This window comes from Diceros bicornis, chromosome 19, assembly GCF_020826845.1.
Source record: "Diceros bicornis minor isolate mBicDic1 chromosome 19, mDicBic1.mat.cur, whole genome shotgun sequence".
NCBI classification, from domain to species: domain Eukaryota; kingdom Metazoa; phylum Chordata; class Mammalia; order Perissodactyla; family Rhinocerotidae; genus Diceros; species Diceros bicornis.
The window spans coordinates 951,353-967,067 of NC_080758.1; the positions used below are offsets into that span (position 1 = coordinate 951,353).

Sequence of the window (15,715 nt, forward strand, 5' to 3'; positions counted from 1 at the left end):
CTGCCCCGCGCGCGCAGACGTCGCGCAGCCTCGTCCCCGCCGCCTCCGCCGCCGCCGCCATTGGAGTCGGCGCCCCGTCAGTGCGTCCCGTCCCGGCTCTGCCCCCGCGCCGCGCCCGCGAGCGGCCCGCGTGCCCAGCAGCCGCCGCCGCCGCCCGGCCGGCGCCCGGGGAGGAGGCGGCGGGCCCGGGGCCGCGAGAGCGCGGTGACAGGCCTGGCCGCGGGGAGGCCCGAGCCGGCGGGCGCCCCGGCCCCGCGCCGCGCCGCGCTGGGCTGTTCATGAAGCATGTCGGCCACCAGCGTGGACCCCCAGGTAGGGGGCGGGCCGGGGTCGTGGGGCTGGGGGGCCGGGGTCGCGGGGCCGGGCTCATGGTGTCGAGGGCCGGGGGTCGCGGGGCCGGGGTCACGGGGTCGGGGGCCGGGGTCACGGGGTCGGGGGCCGGGGTCACGGGGCCGGGCCGGGGTCGCGTGTGACCGCGCCGACCCCGCCCGCCCGGGAGGGGTCCCGGTGGATAACTTTGTGCCTCCCTCTCCCCGGGTTTGTCTGCTCGCACGTCCCGGCCCGCGGCGGTGCAGAGAACAAAAGGACAGGATAATAAAGGTGAGCAAAGGGGGACGTCGCGCAGGCCCCGGCGTGGAGGCGGAAGCAGGAGCCGGGGACGGCGGACCCTGGGCGGGGAGGAAAGGTCTAGGAAGCGGCGTCTAGAGCCGGAGACTTCCTCCCTCGGCGCCTGGGAGATGAGACGAGGTTGTGATATTCGGGGAGATTTGACGGGTCGGAAACAGGGAGTTTTCAAGAAGTAGGGAATGAATGGGCGGTTAGAGAAATTGCATCCTTCCTCCTGCCGCGGGGTGGTTGATTTGCCCGGGGAAGGGAAGGAGGCTCGGGCTGGCGACCGGCCTGTGCGCCCACAGGTGTGCGGGGCTGGCCCTGCGAGCTGGCTCCACACCCCAGAAGTTACAGCCGTGTTGTCTTTCTCTTATGGTCTCTTATGATATTCTGGTTTGGGGTAAACTCCAAAAACGCACTCTTGTGAGAACCCGTTAAGGGACACTTCATATGTACTGGGAAGACTGTCTTGAACCCGTGTGTGTTACTTGGGTGTAACCAAATATGCTTCATCGTGTTTTAAGATTGGAGAAGGCTCAGCACTGTGTTTGCCTTTCCCCTCCCTTTCTGGCTGAGCGTTGTAACAGTGGAAGATAAGTGGACAGCCAGATGATAGTGAGCTCAGAATGTCCTTCACTTTCTGCAACACTGCGCTGAGCTTCCCGGTCCCCTCTCCCCGACATGTGCAGTTTGGCTTTGGGAGTGCCACCCTCTGTTTGGCAGGCACAGGTCTTCCCAGACCACAGCATCTTGACCAAAACCCAGTTACAAGTTCTTTTCATTGTTTTGTTTGTACTTTTATTTTGTCGACATTTACCAAGTTATGATTAAGTCTTCATCAAAAACTTAACCTAAATTATTGAAGGTTCTGCATCGCCGTTAAAATTAGTTGTGTAAATATCAGTTCTATACTGATTGTGTCCATTTTTAAATAAAAGCGTTTTCTCCTAGAAATTGATGGACATAGACTTTACTATCTTTAATTTCCATGCTTAAAAGTAATTTTTTAAAATTCAAAGATAATATTTTGTAACTTCTTGTTCTAGCACAAAATGGTTCTTTGCATCAGAAGGACACGGTTCATGACAATGACTTTGAGCCCTACCTTTCTGGACAGTCAAATCAGGTGAGTTCATTTTCTAACGTGTGTTTTTACATTAGTTTTGTAATACACCTCTGCTGCCATATTTCTGACCTTATTATGCTAACTGACAAAGAGGCACTCTATAAAGCACTAGAAATAGTAGAAAGTGCTAACAAAGACTTGCTGTGAAGATTAACCTCGTGTTAACCGTGGGGCGTGAGTGCAGTGAAGCTGGGTTTTCCTCTAGAGGAGATGACCCCCCCGCCCCCAACCCCAGAGCTGGCATGCAGGTGAATTCTAGTTGGCCTCAGCATTGGGGGGTCAGTGATGCGCTGCCTTTGGTGGAGTGGCCGTGCCCTTAGTTCCCAAAGACTGTCCACTGAGTTATTTTTAGCTCTGAACGATTGGAATTGTGGTCTGGAAGAGCAGCTGAGAGCTGGACTCCGGAGCTTGGCTCTGGCCTTGGGTTCGAGTCTTAACTCCACCACTACTGTGTGACACGGTCTCAGCTGGCTGGCTCTCTCAGTGCTTCTGTTTCCTTTTATATAAAACAGATAGTGGTAACTCTTCATAGAATTGTTGGGAGGATGGTACTTGATACACGGCCGTTGTAGCTGCCCCGTTTTCTTAGGTATTTCAGGGTTTCTCAGCCTTGGTATTATGGACATTTGGGACTGAAGCATTCTTTGTTTTGGTGGCTGTCCAGTGCATTGTAGGATGTTTAGCAGCTTCCCTGGCCTTCATCCGCTAGATGCCATTAGTAACTGCCCCCCCCCACACCCCGTGACAACCAAAAATGTCTCGGCAAATGTCTCCTGGGGGGCTAAATTGCCCTGGTTAAAACCACTAGGCTAGTAGAAGTTCAGGTTTAAGCATAATATCTACCACTTTTAAAATGCACTGTGCATGTTTGCTTCAGAATAAAACCAGGCTTTGCATCTTCCCTGTGGTGGAATAAAGCTAATCTGCCTCTTTTTTTTGCTAATCTGTCCTTCTCTAAAGCATCTTAGAAGTTCTTAGAACCTTTCTGTCCTCCTCCTTCCTGTTGCTCTCGGCAAGTCAGCAGCTGAAAGTTCCTGAGCATCTGCCCCTCTGGGCAGGACGGGGTGCTGCAGAGTAGAACTGACCTGGCCTCAGTGATGGGCTTCCGGCCAGAGGTAGTGGCAGGGAGTTAAATGGACTTATTTTTTTGACAATCTTATTTTTTCTTACATGACTTGAATACTATAGCAGTATTGTGTATTGGATTTTAAACAAAAAAGGGAGAATTTGCTTCACTACACTTGAAATATACTTTCAGAAAGTAGGAGCTTTTGTATCACTTGGGAGGATTTCTTTAAAAATGGAGTAGATGATTTTCTTTTTCTGTGTGTGAGGAAGATCAGCCCTGAGCTAACATCCATGGCAATCCTCTTTTTTTTTATTTTTTGCTGAGGAAGACTGGCCCTGAGCTAACTAACATCTAGCAGCCCACTTGATGGGCTGGGGGGGTGTGTTTTACGAGTGTAGGATGTCGTGGGCTTTTGCGTGACATCTCTTTGATACCTTGTATGCCATCTCTCAAATGTTGTCTTATGTGGTTAAGTTGAAATTTGTACCTCTTCCCTCTCTTTGCAAGGAGCTTCTGTCTGGCCTCGAGAAGTGTTTCAGTTTAAAGGCAAGCTCGTCTTGAAAATTGCACTCAGCTGTCTTGCAGGGTTTCTGTCACGTTTGGGGTGGTTTTTCACAGAGCAGCACAAAGCCAGGCTAAATCAATGCCTTGTCAGGGTGTCTGTTCCATGCAAAGAGCCTCGGAGAAACTTGGCACTTGACTTATTGCTGTGCTGGGCAGTCCTGGTGGGCCCCAGGCCAAGCAAGGGGTCAGCGAGGAGTGCTTGGTCACGTAGGCATTGGCCTGGCATAGGCTTCTTGCAGTTGCATCTGAAGGCTATGGGCATCCTTTTTTTTTTTTTTTTTTTTTTGTGAGGAAGATCGGCCTTGGGCTAACATCCGTGCCCAACTTCCTCCGCTTTATATGGGATGCCGCCACGGCGTGGCTTGACAAGCAGTGCGTCGGCGTGTGCGTGGGATCTGAACTCCGGGCCGCTGCAGTGGAGCGCACGCACTTAACTGCTATGCCACCGGGCTGGCCCCTATGGGCATCCTTAAAACACAGCAATGGTGCCCACTCAGAAGGGATGAAATGCAGCTAGCAGGACCAAGTGGAATCTTAACATACTTCTTGTCCTCAGGTTGCTCACAAGTACGCGCCTCGAGGCACGAAACAACAGCAGAAATTCTGTGGCTGTCAGAAACTGCGTCTTGCATATGACCTCACCAGCTGAGGGGCTGAAACTGCAGCCTTGAGCATGTGAAGCCACCTCTGCATCCCCCAGGGCTTCTCCCAGGAACGGTGGGGTGGGCCTGGGCTCAGAGCTGGTTTCCCAGGAGTCTGTGTCACTTTGTCACTGTTTTCATAATTGCCCCTGACACTTTTCTTTCTACATAATTTATTGAAGGTTTTTTTTTCCTTTTTAAGTAAATGCTTCTCAACATCTCTGAAAGTGTTCTGTTTGCCTTGGGCTTTTGAAGGGTCCTTTCTGTTTCTCTCTCCCATCCTTCCTCTTGGCCACTCACTTTAGTGGCTGAGTCACTTTATTGTTTGTGAAACTTAAAGCATTTGAGTAATTTCAGATTCTTTCCTTTTGGGAAAAATGGATATAGGAAGCAAACATTTCAACTTTAAAATAAATGGTTCTGATCATTCAGAATGAGAGTTTCTTTTTTTTTTTTTTAATACTTTTATTTATTTTTCCCCCAAAGCCCTAGTAGATAGTTGTATGTCATAGTTGCACATCCTTCTAGTTGCTGTATGTGGGACGCGGCCTCAGCATGGCTGGAGAAGCGGTGCGTCGGTGCACGCCCAGGATCCGAACCCAGGCCGCCAGCAGCGGAGCGCGCGCACTTAACCACTAAGCCACGGGGCCGGCTCGAGAGTTTCTTTTTTTTAATGTGGTTAAATTTTAGTATGGAAAGCTCTTAATTCTAAAATAGATTATGACTTTATTGTGTTTTACTCTTTGGTTTTTCAAAGAAAATGACCTAGGATGATGGTCACTCCACATTTGACGTTGATTTTGTTTGCAGTGCTCACTGTGTTGATCGTTTTCAGCTTAGTCACCCGAGAGTCCAGCGTTTGGGGTGTCTTTCCAGCCTCACTGGGCTCATTTTGCCTTGAAGAGCTGTCAGCCTGCCTTCTCCGAGGCCCTCGGTTGTACTGCAGGCTGTAGTGAGCAGGCTCGCCTGGGAGAGCGTTCGTCAGGGAGGTGGTTTACCTGCCTTGTCCTTAAGAGGGTTCATACTGTGCTGCTCCGTTCACTGCCCAGTTAACATGCTGAGAGAGAGCTCGGAATTCGTGTTCATTACTTGGGTTTGTGCGTCCATTTCTCTGGTAAATAAACTTTCATAGTCGTGACCTGGAGCACAGTTGACTCAGTAGGGCACTTGTTTGGTGTCACACGAGCCACACTGGGGAGTGTCTGGATTGCAGTGCATCTTGTCTGGGGAGCAGTTCCTGGTGAGCACCCCGAGTTGTGCCCCACCGTGCCCGGGGCGAAGGGGGCGAAGGTTCTGGGAGGCTCCGTGCTTCGCGAGCAGCCCGAGCTCTGCGTTTTCAGTTGGTGGGGGTTGCACTGCGGTTCACATTTGAGGTCAGTTTAGTTTTAGTTTCACTACATGTTCAGGCCCAACAGTCCCCCGCGTACTACAGGCTGTGACCCACAGGCTGACCAGAACTGCTTCCCTCAAGGCGAGGAGAGGGGGAGTGAGGTGCAGACTGCAGCCCGGCTGCGGGGGCATCATGTCTCTGGGGTTTCTTACTGTACGAAATGCCTTCTTTCAAAGAGCTGTGCAAGTTAATTTGCTGCTTAACTTTCAGAGTTTTGATGTAGGAAATAGGCTGCCAGTAAGATCAGGGTAAAAATGGAAATTAGGCTCCCCACCCTCGAGGTCACCCTGCTGTGCTGCCGGTGAGGACAGACAGCGTGGGCAGCAGCTGGGCAGGGCTGCTTTAGAGCCCTGCTCTCCCGTGTTGACAGTCGGCACCTCCGGTTGCCCTGAGCCCTGTGCTTGGGGGACCCTGAGAGTGGCAGTGTGAGGTGGGACCTGGTGCCCCTGCAGCCACTTCTCAGGAAGCTGTTATTAAACTGCAGTTTCTTCATCTGGGAACTTGAAGTGAGGAGTCTTTGTTCCTTTTCTCGTATGAATTTAGGTTTTTAAGAAAGATCTGTGGTCCAGATAGTTGTACGATATTTCAGTAAGCTGCAGCTTTCCTGGTGCTCACCTCACAGTGACCTGCCTGCATTGACAAATCACAGGAGCAGAGGGTTGAGAACTTCCCAGGGTTGCCACCGCCAGGCAGCCTGCCCAGGTCTCCCCTGCATGCCTCCCTGCCTTGGTCTTACCCCTGTGACTGGGGATGAAGATTCAGATGATACTGGCTGAGTTGCCCTGTGTTTCTCCCAGGCAGTCCTGGCTGGAAGCAGCTGAGAACCGCCTGTCTGCAGAGTGGTCGGTGTGACTGGGATGCTACGTTTGTCCATCTGACAGTAAACTTGAGATGGATTTTGAGGGACATTAAACAGTTAATGTAATGTATGTCGTCTCATGTCCTGAATTCTGTCCTGTTATGGTTAAGGCTCAAGTGTCAATCAGAAGTGCGGTGCTGGCCTCGGGGGTCTTGTGTAGAACACAGCGCTCTGTGGCTGCACTCCCCTTGCTCTGGCTGGTTTTGTGACCACGTGGTTGGAATGCCACACAACCACTTAGGTCTTCTCTTCTCCCAAGTGCCCAGCTCAAGGGTGAGGAAGCATATGTTGATGTGAACGCAGCCCTGGCAAGGAAAGAGTGTGCCCAGCTGACGGGAGGAGGGCGGATCTCCCTTTGGAAGGACCATCCCCATTGTCCTATTGAACCTTCCATGGGGCACCGAGGTCCGAGGCTTACCCCTGGGGCTGCCTCTTGCAGAGCAGAGCAAGTCCTCTGCCCAAACCTCCCAGATGGTTAGCCCTCCTTCCCGTCTCTGGCCCGCTGGAGAGGCTGCCTTGAGGCTCAGGTTGGGCGGAGGCAAATTGAGGGAGAGGTTATAATAAAGGGGCCAGAATCACTGGAATCTTTTCAAGGGAGGGTAGCTCAGTCTATTTCCATGCTTAGAGAACATCGATGGTACCCATTTGTCGTCTTTTTTTTTTTTTTTTTTTTTTAATCCCGTGAGAATCTCAAGGATTTTTGATACGGGGAAAGTTATTGCATTTTAAAAGGCAATTCTGTAATAGTCTGCTGTGAATTGGAGCAGCCACCAGGAAGAAAGTCGGATTCCTGAAGCCTCAAGAATCCTAGGATGGGACAGGGAGGCAGGAGGGGGCCGTGGAAACTGGCAAGCAGGTGGCTGGGTCCCCCCGGCCCCCATGGTCATGTGTAGGGCTGGGATGTGCTGAGGGACTGGCCTGTTCTCCACAGGGTTTCTAGGGGGTCTGGGGAGTTAGTGCCCGTCTCATTCCAGTGAAGCAGAGCAGCTTTGCCGTCTGGTATTCCAAACCCTTGCCGCCTGCCTCAGCTCAGCTCCCCTCTCGGGCACTGAGACTGGAGGTTGCACCCAGGACACCGGCCACCCTCCGCGGCTGGAGAGGAGGTCTGTAGCCAGTGCTCTCCATGCAGAACTTCCTGGTGGCTTGGGAGACGGGGGGGAGGGTACAGGGACCATTAAGAGATCAGAAGACGGCCTCACGGAGTGGAGGGCTTGACGTTTGCCCCCACTCTCGTTTGCCTTCACAGCCTTTCCACTCTTAGACAAGCTGCCCTGGGTGGAAGCCTCCTCACCCTCACTTCCTGCTCCTCAGCACCCTGCCTCCTGCTCACACTCCCCAGGAGCAGGTTTAAGTGACCCCAGACAGCAGCAGTTCTGACCAGACCCCCCGGGTGAGTCTCTTTCCAAGGAGACGCCTTCCCAGAACTGCGGACCTTGGGTCTCGGTCCCCGCCCTGGGCAGCTTTCTGGAGGCCCCTGAGATGAGGCCCTGCTGCCTCGGGGTCCAGCCACTTGACACCCCCTCTCTGAGGTTCTGGCCGCCACAGACAGGTGTGTTCTCACTAAGGGAGTCCAGGTGAGGTTGGAGGCTGAAGTGAGGGCTTCTCCAGCCCAGAGCAGAGTGGGAGGCTTACTCTTGGCAAAGGAGCTGGAGCCAGCCAGGGCCTCCATGCTGCCAGGCGCATTCCAGAGCCTGGCTGTGCCCAGGATACCATGGGATGTGGAGTGGCAAGACCCCTTTGCACTTGGAGATGGGGGCGGGCTGTTCAGAAAGGCGTGTGCAAGGGGCCTCTGAAGTGCCCTTTGGCGGGTGGTGTGGAGGCCTGTGGGTCAGGAGTGGGAAAGGGGGTTCCAGATGAGGTGGGGCGCCCACCAGTAATCAGCTTGAAATCAGTTTGTGGGGTAAATGCCCTGTATCCCTGAATGTCGCAGCTTGCTGTTGGAAATAGCAATAGCATACTGCCTCTTTAAAGCTGTTCTCAGGTTCTTCTGTGCTGCCCGTGCTGTCAGTGTCCATTGTGAGCACGATTGCCAGTGGGTCAGAGATTTTGTTCCTTTAAATGGATGGCTTCTTGAAGGGGAAGTGGGAGGGATTGCTGAGCAGATTGCCACCCTGCCAGGTCTGGAGTAACCGCGCTCAGTCACTTCACTGAGTTCAGGCCATCGCAGATGTGCTCTGTATTTGGCGATGACCACCTGGGTTGTGTTTGTTATTAGCTTCTCCCAGTCTGTTCCAGCGATCTTAGCTTTCCTCATGGAAGTGATGGCCAGTGCTATACAAGTCTTGTTTCCCATCAGCCTGCACTTAAGCAGGAGGTAGTTGTCGTTTTCCGTGTCTCCTCGTGTCGTGAAAGCTGTTTAACTGGTCACATGCTTGTTTCCGCAGAGTAACAGTTACCCCTCCATGGCCGATCCCTACCTGTCCAGCTATTACCCACCATCCATCGGATTTCCTTACTCCGTCAATGAGGCGCCGTGGTCTACTGGAGGGGACCCTCCCATCCCATACCTCACCACCTATGGACAGCTCAGTAATGGAGACCATCATTTTATGCACGATGCTGTTTTTGGGCAGCCTGGGGGCCTGGGGAACAACATCTATCAGCACAGGTTTAATTTTTTCCCTGAAAACCCTGCCTTCTCAGCCTGGGGGACGAGTGGGTCTCAAGGGCAGCAGGCTCAGAGTTCAGCCTACGGGAGCAGCTACACCTACCCACCCAGCTCCCTGGGTGGCACGATCGTGGATGGGCAGACGGGCTTTCACAGTGATACCCTCAACAAGGCCCCTGGAATGAACAGCCTGGAGCAGGGCATGGTGGGCCTGAAGATCGGAGATGTCACCACCTCTGCAGTCAAAACGGTGGGGTCGGTCGTCAGCAGTGTAGCCATGACTGGTGTCCTTTCCGGCAGCGGTGGGACAAATATAAATATGCCAGTTTCGAAGCCGACCTCATGGGCTGCCATTGCCAGCAAGCCGGCAAAACCACAGCCGAAAATGAAAGCTAAGAGCGGACCTGTAATCGGGGGCACGCTGCCCCCTCCGCCTATAAAGCATAACATGGACATTGGCACGTGGGATAACAAAGGGCCCGTGCCCAAGGCCCCAGCTCCTCAGCGGGCGCCCTCCCCCCAGGCGGCCCCACAGCCCCAGCCGGTTGTGCAGCCTCTTCCTGCCCAGCCTCCCGCTTTGGCCCAGCCACAGTATCAGAGCCCTCAGCAGCCACCCCAAACCCGCTGGGTCGCCCCTCGCAATAGAAACGCGGCATTTGGGCAGAGCGGAGGGACTGGTGGTGATAGTAACTGTTCTGGTAATACCCAGCCAAATTCTGCCGCAAGTGTAGAATCCCACCCCGTCCTTGAAAAACTGAAGGCTGCCCACAGCTATAATCCTAAAGAGTTTGATTGGAATCTTAAAAGTGGACGTGTGTTCATAATAAAGAGCTACTCCGAGGATGACATCCACCGCTCCATCAAGTACTCCATTTGGTGTAGCACGGAGCACGGCAACAAGCGCCTGGACAGCGCCTTCCGCTCCATGAGCAGCAAGGGGCCTGTCTACCTGCTCTTCAGCGTCAACGGGAGTGGGCACTTCTGCGGGGTGGCCGAGATGAAGTCGCCCGTGGACTATGGCACGAGTGCTGGGGTCTGGTCTCAGGACAAGTGGAAGGGCAAGTTTGACGTGAAGTGGCTTTTTGTTAAGGATGTGCCCAATAACCAGCTGCGGCACATCAGACTGGAGAATAATGACAACAAGCCAGTCACAAACTCCCGAGACACCCAGGAGGTGCCCTTAGAAAAAGCAAAGCAAGTGCTGAAAATCATCGCTTCCTACAGGCACACGACCTCCATCTTCGACGACTTTTCTCACTACGAGAAGCGCCAGGAGGAGGAGGAGGTGGTGCGCAAGGTGAGTCTGCTTTTCCCAGGCACTTGCTTGAGACGGGGTGTCGGCCGGGGCGCCGTCTGGGGGTCGTGGGCAGGGGGGCATGCAGGCAGCATTCCCCGGGCTTCCCCAAGTGTGGTCACCGGGAGTAACCAGAGGTGGCATTGCAGTGGCCGTCAGTACGCCACTTGTGATCCTTTTTCAATTTTCAGGAAACATAACAATGAGACCACAGTGCACAAATTCTGTTATCGAGAACTTGAGGGTCATTTACTCTTTTTTCTTCGTGAATCATGGTCTTTCCTAGAACAGTGCTTCCTGGTCTTTGTCAAGTCAGAAACATTTAGAAATAATGTCCCACAGCACTGGGGGAGACAAGTGAGGCTGGGGCTGGGCCTGGGGGCTGTGGGGGCCCACTCACCAGGGGGTCCCAGGGCACTGCCCTCAGCAGTTGGGAAGCTCTGGGGTTGGTGGGGAGGTTTGGAATGCAGACTTTTTTTTAACAGTAAATATGAGCATGTGGAACCAATGGAGAAAACCTTTAGTTGGGTCTCTGAGATAGTCCTAATTTCCTGTTACACTACAGAGAAACTGCCAGAGACTGGAGTGAATCTGTCTGCTCTGTAGGAGAACGGGGCTCTGATGCCCATAAAGTGGCCCAGAAATGGGAAAATAAGGACAGTATAACACACTTTGTAAAGCTGCTTTGAGAGAGTTCAGCCTGAGATTTTCTCCTCTCTTTTGGTGTTAAAATGTCCTTTCCTTCATGAATTGTCAGTTGATGATGGGTTTTCAGTCCTTTCTTAGTCTTCCATATTAAATAAGTAGCATTACCATGTGTGAGCTTCAGATGTCCTGAAGCATTATGAGCAGAAAGTCATGTAGATGGGGCATGTAGGTAACTTACGCACAGTACTGTGAGCAGTTGTGAAAGTTACACAGACTAACAACTCAGGGTTTGCAAAACTGTGAAAACGGTCCCTCTTACTGTTGTGCGGAAAAGAGAAGCGTTTGTCATTTATTTTCAGTTACTGAAATTCTATATTTTAGCTCTTTTAGGTATAAAATAAAATAATTGCTGAATTTACAGGGCTAGAACAGAGATCATTGGTCATGAAATTTGAGGTCTTGAGTTGACTTGAAGCTGGCAGCTGGCTGTGTGTGTGTAGTTTCTCTTAAATACTGTAATACTTGGGTCTTTTCCTAAGCCCACTGGGTTCTGAAGGTTGTGATGAGCTTAGGGATACATTTCTGTTCCTAAACCAGTTGGTGTTTTTAAGATTCTCTTGTCCTACAACTTCCATTGTAGCAACTAGATCCTTAGATGACCGCGTTAGCAGGCAGGCTGTTAGGAAGTGCAAGTCTCCAGGTGGCGGCGTCCACGGGGCATCTGCCTGCAGTCAGACCCGTGGGGCTCTCGGCTTTGAGGTCTTCCTCCAGGGAGCTTGAGAGAGAGTTGGAGTTCTCCCAGAACATTAACAGTTCAGGGTTCTCCTCTGTCACTTTCCTGTGATGCTTCTTTGGGCACTGCTCATCCGTCCTCCACCCTCTCCCCCAGGAATGCTCTGGAGGTGAGGCGAAGCATCACAGGAAAGACTCTGGTAACTCTCCCAAACCATGAGTTAGCCAGGCTGAAAAGCCCTTACGTATCAGTGTTACATTAATTCTTATTATTGAAGGTGACAGGTAGGAACCCGGACTTGTTAACATTCTGGTTAACTGTTTTGAGCCCACTAGGCTGTGTAGAGGAGTATAGGGGTTTCTCAGCCTGGTCCCCAGTACCTTCTGGCAGAGCACTCTGGTCTCCGTGGTTATCAGTTCATTCAGGAGTCGGAATCCGGGACTCTGGGTTTCTAATAATTTCTCCTCTGGATTTCCAGGGAGGGTTTGGTGTGTTCTTACGAATGAAGTGTGCTGAGCTGAAGTCAGCAAGGGACTCCTGCAAACTCTGAGCTTGCTGGTGAGGCCGCCCAGGAGTTTGCGCGGGAGACTATCCCAGGACATCTGGGAACACACGCACCTTTAGTTTATCCTTTAGAGTTGGACTCCACTGTTTTCAAATGACTATGCACACAGTGTTTAAAGACGTTAGTGTTTAGAAAGTAAAATGTAGCTGACATTCTGCAGGATTGCCATACTGTCCTACGCCTCAGCCGTTGATTTGAAAACATGCTGATTCCCTCGGGAGGCACTAACTCTTAATGGCAGCCGCGTCAGACCAGGTCCTTAAGGGTGTGGCTTTTAATCTAGCAGCAGTCTTTCCTTAGGGTGCTTAAAATAGTGCAGGTTCTGAGTGACACTGAGAGTCAAGTGGAGGAGTTCCTTGTAACAGTTCGGCCCTGGCCCCGGCCCAGCATCCTCTCTGCACAGACATCGGCGACTCAGCAGAAAACCGAGTTAAGACAGAATGTGAAGAATTAGTCTTTCCTGGAATATTTGCTGTTGAGCGTTCTTCTAAAGAGTGAGCCGTACGTACTTCCTTTGTTAAGTTTGTTTTTTGAGAAGAGGATATTTAACAGTTTTAGGACTAATAGTATTTTTTAAAGAGCACGCAGTGCACCTTGTAGTTATTTATGTAATGGCTGAAGGGAGCCAGGGCACCAGCCGGTGTCCTCATCTGAGTTGCTTCAGCAGCAGCCATGTGGAACTCAAGAGGGATTGGCATCTGCTCTCCGGGAGGAGCAGCACCTGTGATTTTTTTAAAGAGACTGCATAATACAGAGTTCTTAATTTTTCCAGCTTTTGAGTTCAGGGTAGAGAGGAAATGTTCATTCTCAGAGTAGTGGCTGTCGGTTAATCCACATACCTGGGAGCTGGCTCAGGACAGGGGCCCAGCTTGAAAAGCACTCAAGGTGCTTCTGCCCTGGGTGACGTGGGGGAGGGAACTGGTGTGTTTTGTTAACCTGAAGACACATTCAGTCCATTTTTAGCAGAAGAGAGGGATTCAATTTGTTACGTTATGCCTTAAATGTCTACTAATCTGGTCTGTTTGGGAATCGTGCCATTGACCAGCCCTGCACAGCAGTGTCCTTTACTAGCTTCGTCTTGGTAGAAAGGGGCAGGCTGGGGGTACTCATGCAGTGACGTGAGGGTGCGCATGCAGGGACATGCACTCAGTGTGTGGTGAGCGCTCCTTCCTGGGCCTGGCGTTTCCGTGTCTCGAGCAGAATTTAGCTGCAGCGTTGTAAGGAAAGACTGAGATGGCTTCTGACTCGACTAGTGAGAAGCCGGTAGGCAGACTAGGGGAAAGACTCAGCTGTGAGTCACAGGCTTGACAGCAAGATGGTTCTCTTTATGGTTGGAGACAAATCTGGCCAGAGGAGCCTTGCCTAGAACAGGTGGACACCGTGGGTGGCTGGTTTTCAGAGGCCCATCTGTGTGGCCAGGACCCTGAAGCTGCCGTGGCAGAGGGAAGTACTATGTGCTGGTGTTGCCAGTCCCAGTGGGGAGCGGGGGTCCAGATCTATGGCCGCAGCCCACAGGGCGGCCTGGGACCTCACTTTTTTTGTGTGAGGAAGAGTAGCCCTGAGCTAACATCTGTTGCCAATCCTCCTCTTTTTGCTGAAGAAGATTGGCCCTGAGCTAACATCCGTGCCCGTCTTCCTCTGTTTTATATGTGGGGCGCCTGCCACAGCATGGCTTAAGTGGTGCATAGGTCTGTGCCTGGGATCCAAACCCGTGAACCCCGGGCCGCCAAAGCAGAGCACACGCGCTTCACCACCACACCACCGGGCTGGCCCCTGAGACCTCACTTTGAGGGAATTTGTCTGCGAGGCATGTCCACTCAAGGCATTAAGCTTTTTTTCTCCTTCTTTTTGCAGGAACGGCAGAATCGGAACAAACAGTAAGGATGAACTGGTTTCTTACCTGTTCTCGCGTTTGACTGAGAATCCGTTTCAGAGCAGTGTGCTTGGTGCTGTCTCCTGGCGTGGCCCCGGCTGTCCTCCTGTGCCCCGCTCTCCCGCGCCCCGACCTCCTGCGCACCGTCCTCCTGCGCAGGCTTGGCGAGCGCGTCGTCATCTTCTCCGTGGTTCGTTTCTGCCCAGACGGATCTGTACTCGTTGTATTTTTCTATGTATTATAGTGTTGCAGAACTCACTAATAAAGGAGTGTTTTGTCAGCTTGTCACTCAGACTGACCTAATGTGAAATAGAAGTATCCTTAAAAAGAAAAAAAGCCAAACAAACGTAATCATCCCCCAATTTTTTTTTTATTTTGGTAGAAATTATGTTCTTAGTCTCATATTCACAGTCATTTAGCATCTTTATGTGAGACTGCTCATTTCTCACCCCTCTGTTGCTTTATGGCGAGCATAAACTGTGGGTGGTTTTGTCATGGACCATATTCTCTTAAAATGCTTCTCTTCCAAATGCTGGAATCAGCAGGTTAAGGATCACCTCGTTTGACTGGTTTTTTTAAATCTCCATTTTTATTATCTGTTTTCTAAAATGCTACTCTGTCCATTGGATTTTTCTACTAGACAGAACGACAAATTTTAGTTTTCCAGATCTGGGAAACATGCTGTTTCCTTGGAACATGCCCTCCTGCAGTCTCGGCGCCCAGAGCGGCCGCTTCGTCTCTCACCGCTCTGCTTTTTGCCCCGGCACAATGGTGACAGGACCCGGCGTGCGCAGGGGGTGGCGTCTGTGTTCAGGTGTCCTTAGTTGTGTGCGGGTCGTTTTAATTCCCCCTTTTTCTTAAGAATCTTAATGCCATTTAAGTTTTTATGTCAATAATGCTGAGCTTTAAATGTAGGATCTGATAGTGTGACAGTGATGGATGATGCCACTGATTGTAAATTTTACCACGTGTCTGATTTCTTTTTCCTGTTGAATGGGTTAAGAAAAAAACCTTTCAGAAACTGAATTTGCTGTCATGTTTTGTGGAATGAGGGACTGTTGAACTCGCCACCACCTGGAGTTTGAGTTTAAGCATGAAAATGGTGCTCATGCCTGTAGCTCTCGCACACTGAATCTGCACGTGCCCATTGTAGAGGATCTTACTGTTTAGAGAGCAGATACCTTCTGAAAACTATTTACTCCAAAAGACCCTCTGAGTTCAAGTTTAAGCTGTATTATTTAGACTTGTATTTAGAACATGTCACTTTCTCTGAGCTGTTACTGCCTGTGCGGCGTCACGGACACCATGGGATAACTTCCTCTAGGAGAATACAAGCCTTAATAAACAAGACCTATTTAGCAAGTCTGCTGTCGTTTCATTCTTCAGCCCCTCTCACAGGTTAATGTTTTTAACTGCAAAGCCAGTTAAAAGGGCCACTACCCAAAAGCCCGTGTGTATTTCTCAGCATCTGAGGTTCTCCCTCTGTTGTCTCTGCTGCAGAGGATCCAACAACCCCAGACTGTAAATTATAGCGTGACTTCACTTGCCCCTCGCTACAGTCTGTCAGAAAGATAGAGGAACTTTTTAAAGCTCCTGTTACAACTCAGAATTTCTAGTCCCCCCAACATTTTAAGCCTTTTCAGACAGCAGTTACAAGAGTTCTGCTGTGAGCATCCTATGCCCCCCACCCACACTCCAGCACTGCCGCCTCCTAACCTGCTCCCCACCTCCTTCCT

At 51.4% G+C, this 15,715-nt stretch overlaps 1 protein-coding gene across 3 annotated transcripts; it reads left to right on the plus strand.

Annotated features, from left to right (window-relative positions):
• Nucleotides 1-72: 72 nt before the first annotated feature.
• Nucleotides 73-14,265, plus strand: YTHDF1 (YTH N6-methyladenosine RNA binding protein F1). Of its 3 annotated transcripts, XM_058562309.1 has the most exons (6): nt 73-312; nt 576-600; nt 1,656-1,735; nt 8,643-10,163; nt 12,494-12,607; nt 13,961-13,990. In XM_058562309.1, exons 1-5 carry the CDS (start codon nt 286-288, stop codon nt 12,602-12,604), a joined length of 1,764 nt encoding a protein of 587 aa, XP_058418292.1. In that variant the 5' UTR covers nt 73-285; the 3' UTR covers nt 12,605-12,607; nt 13,961-13,990. The 3 variants fall into 3 exon arrangements, with proteins under 3 accessions (XP_058418292.1, XP_058418293.1, XP_058418294.1); XM_058562310.1 differs by lacking the exon at nt 576-600; XM_058562311.1 differs by lacking the exon at nt 12,494-12,607 and having other exon boundaries at nt 231-312; nt 13,961-14,265.
• The last annotated feature ends 1,450 nt before the right edge of the window (nt 14,266-15,715 follow it).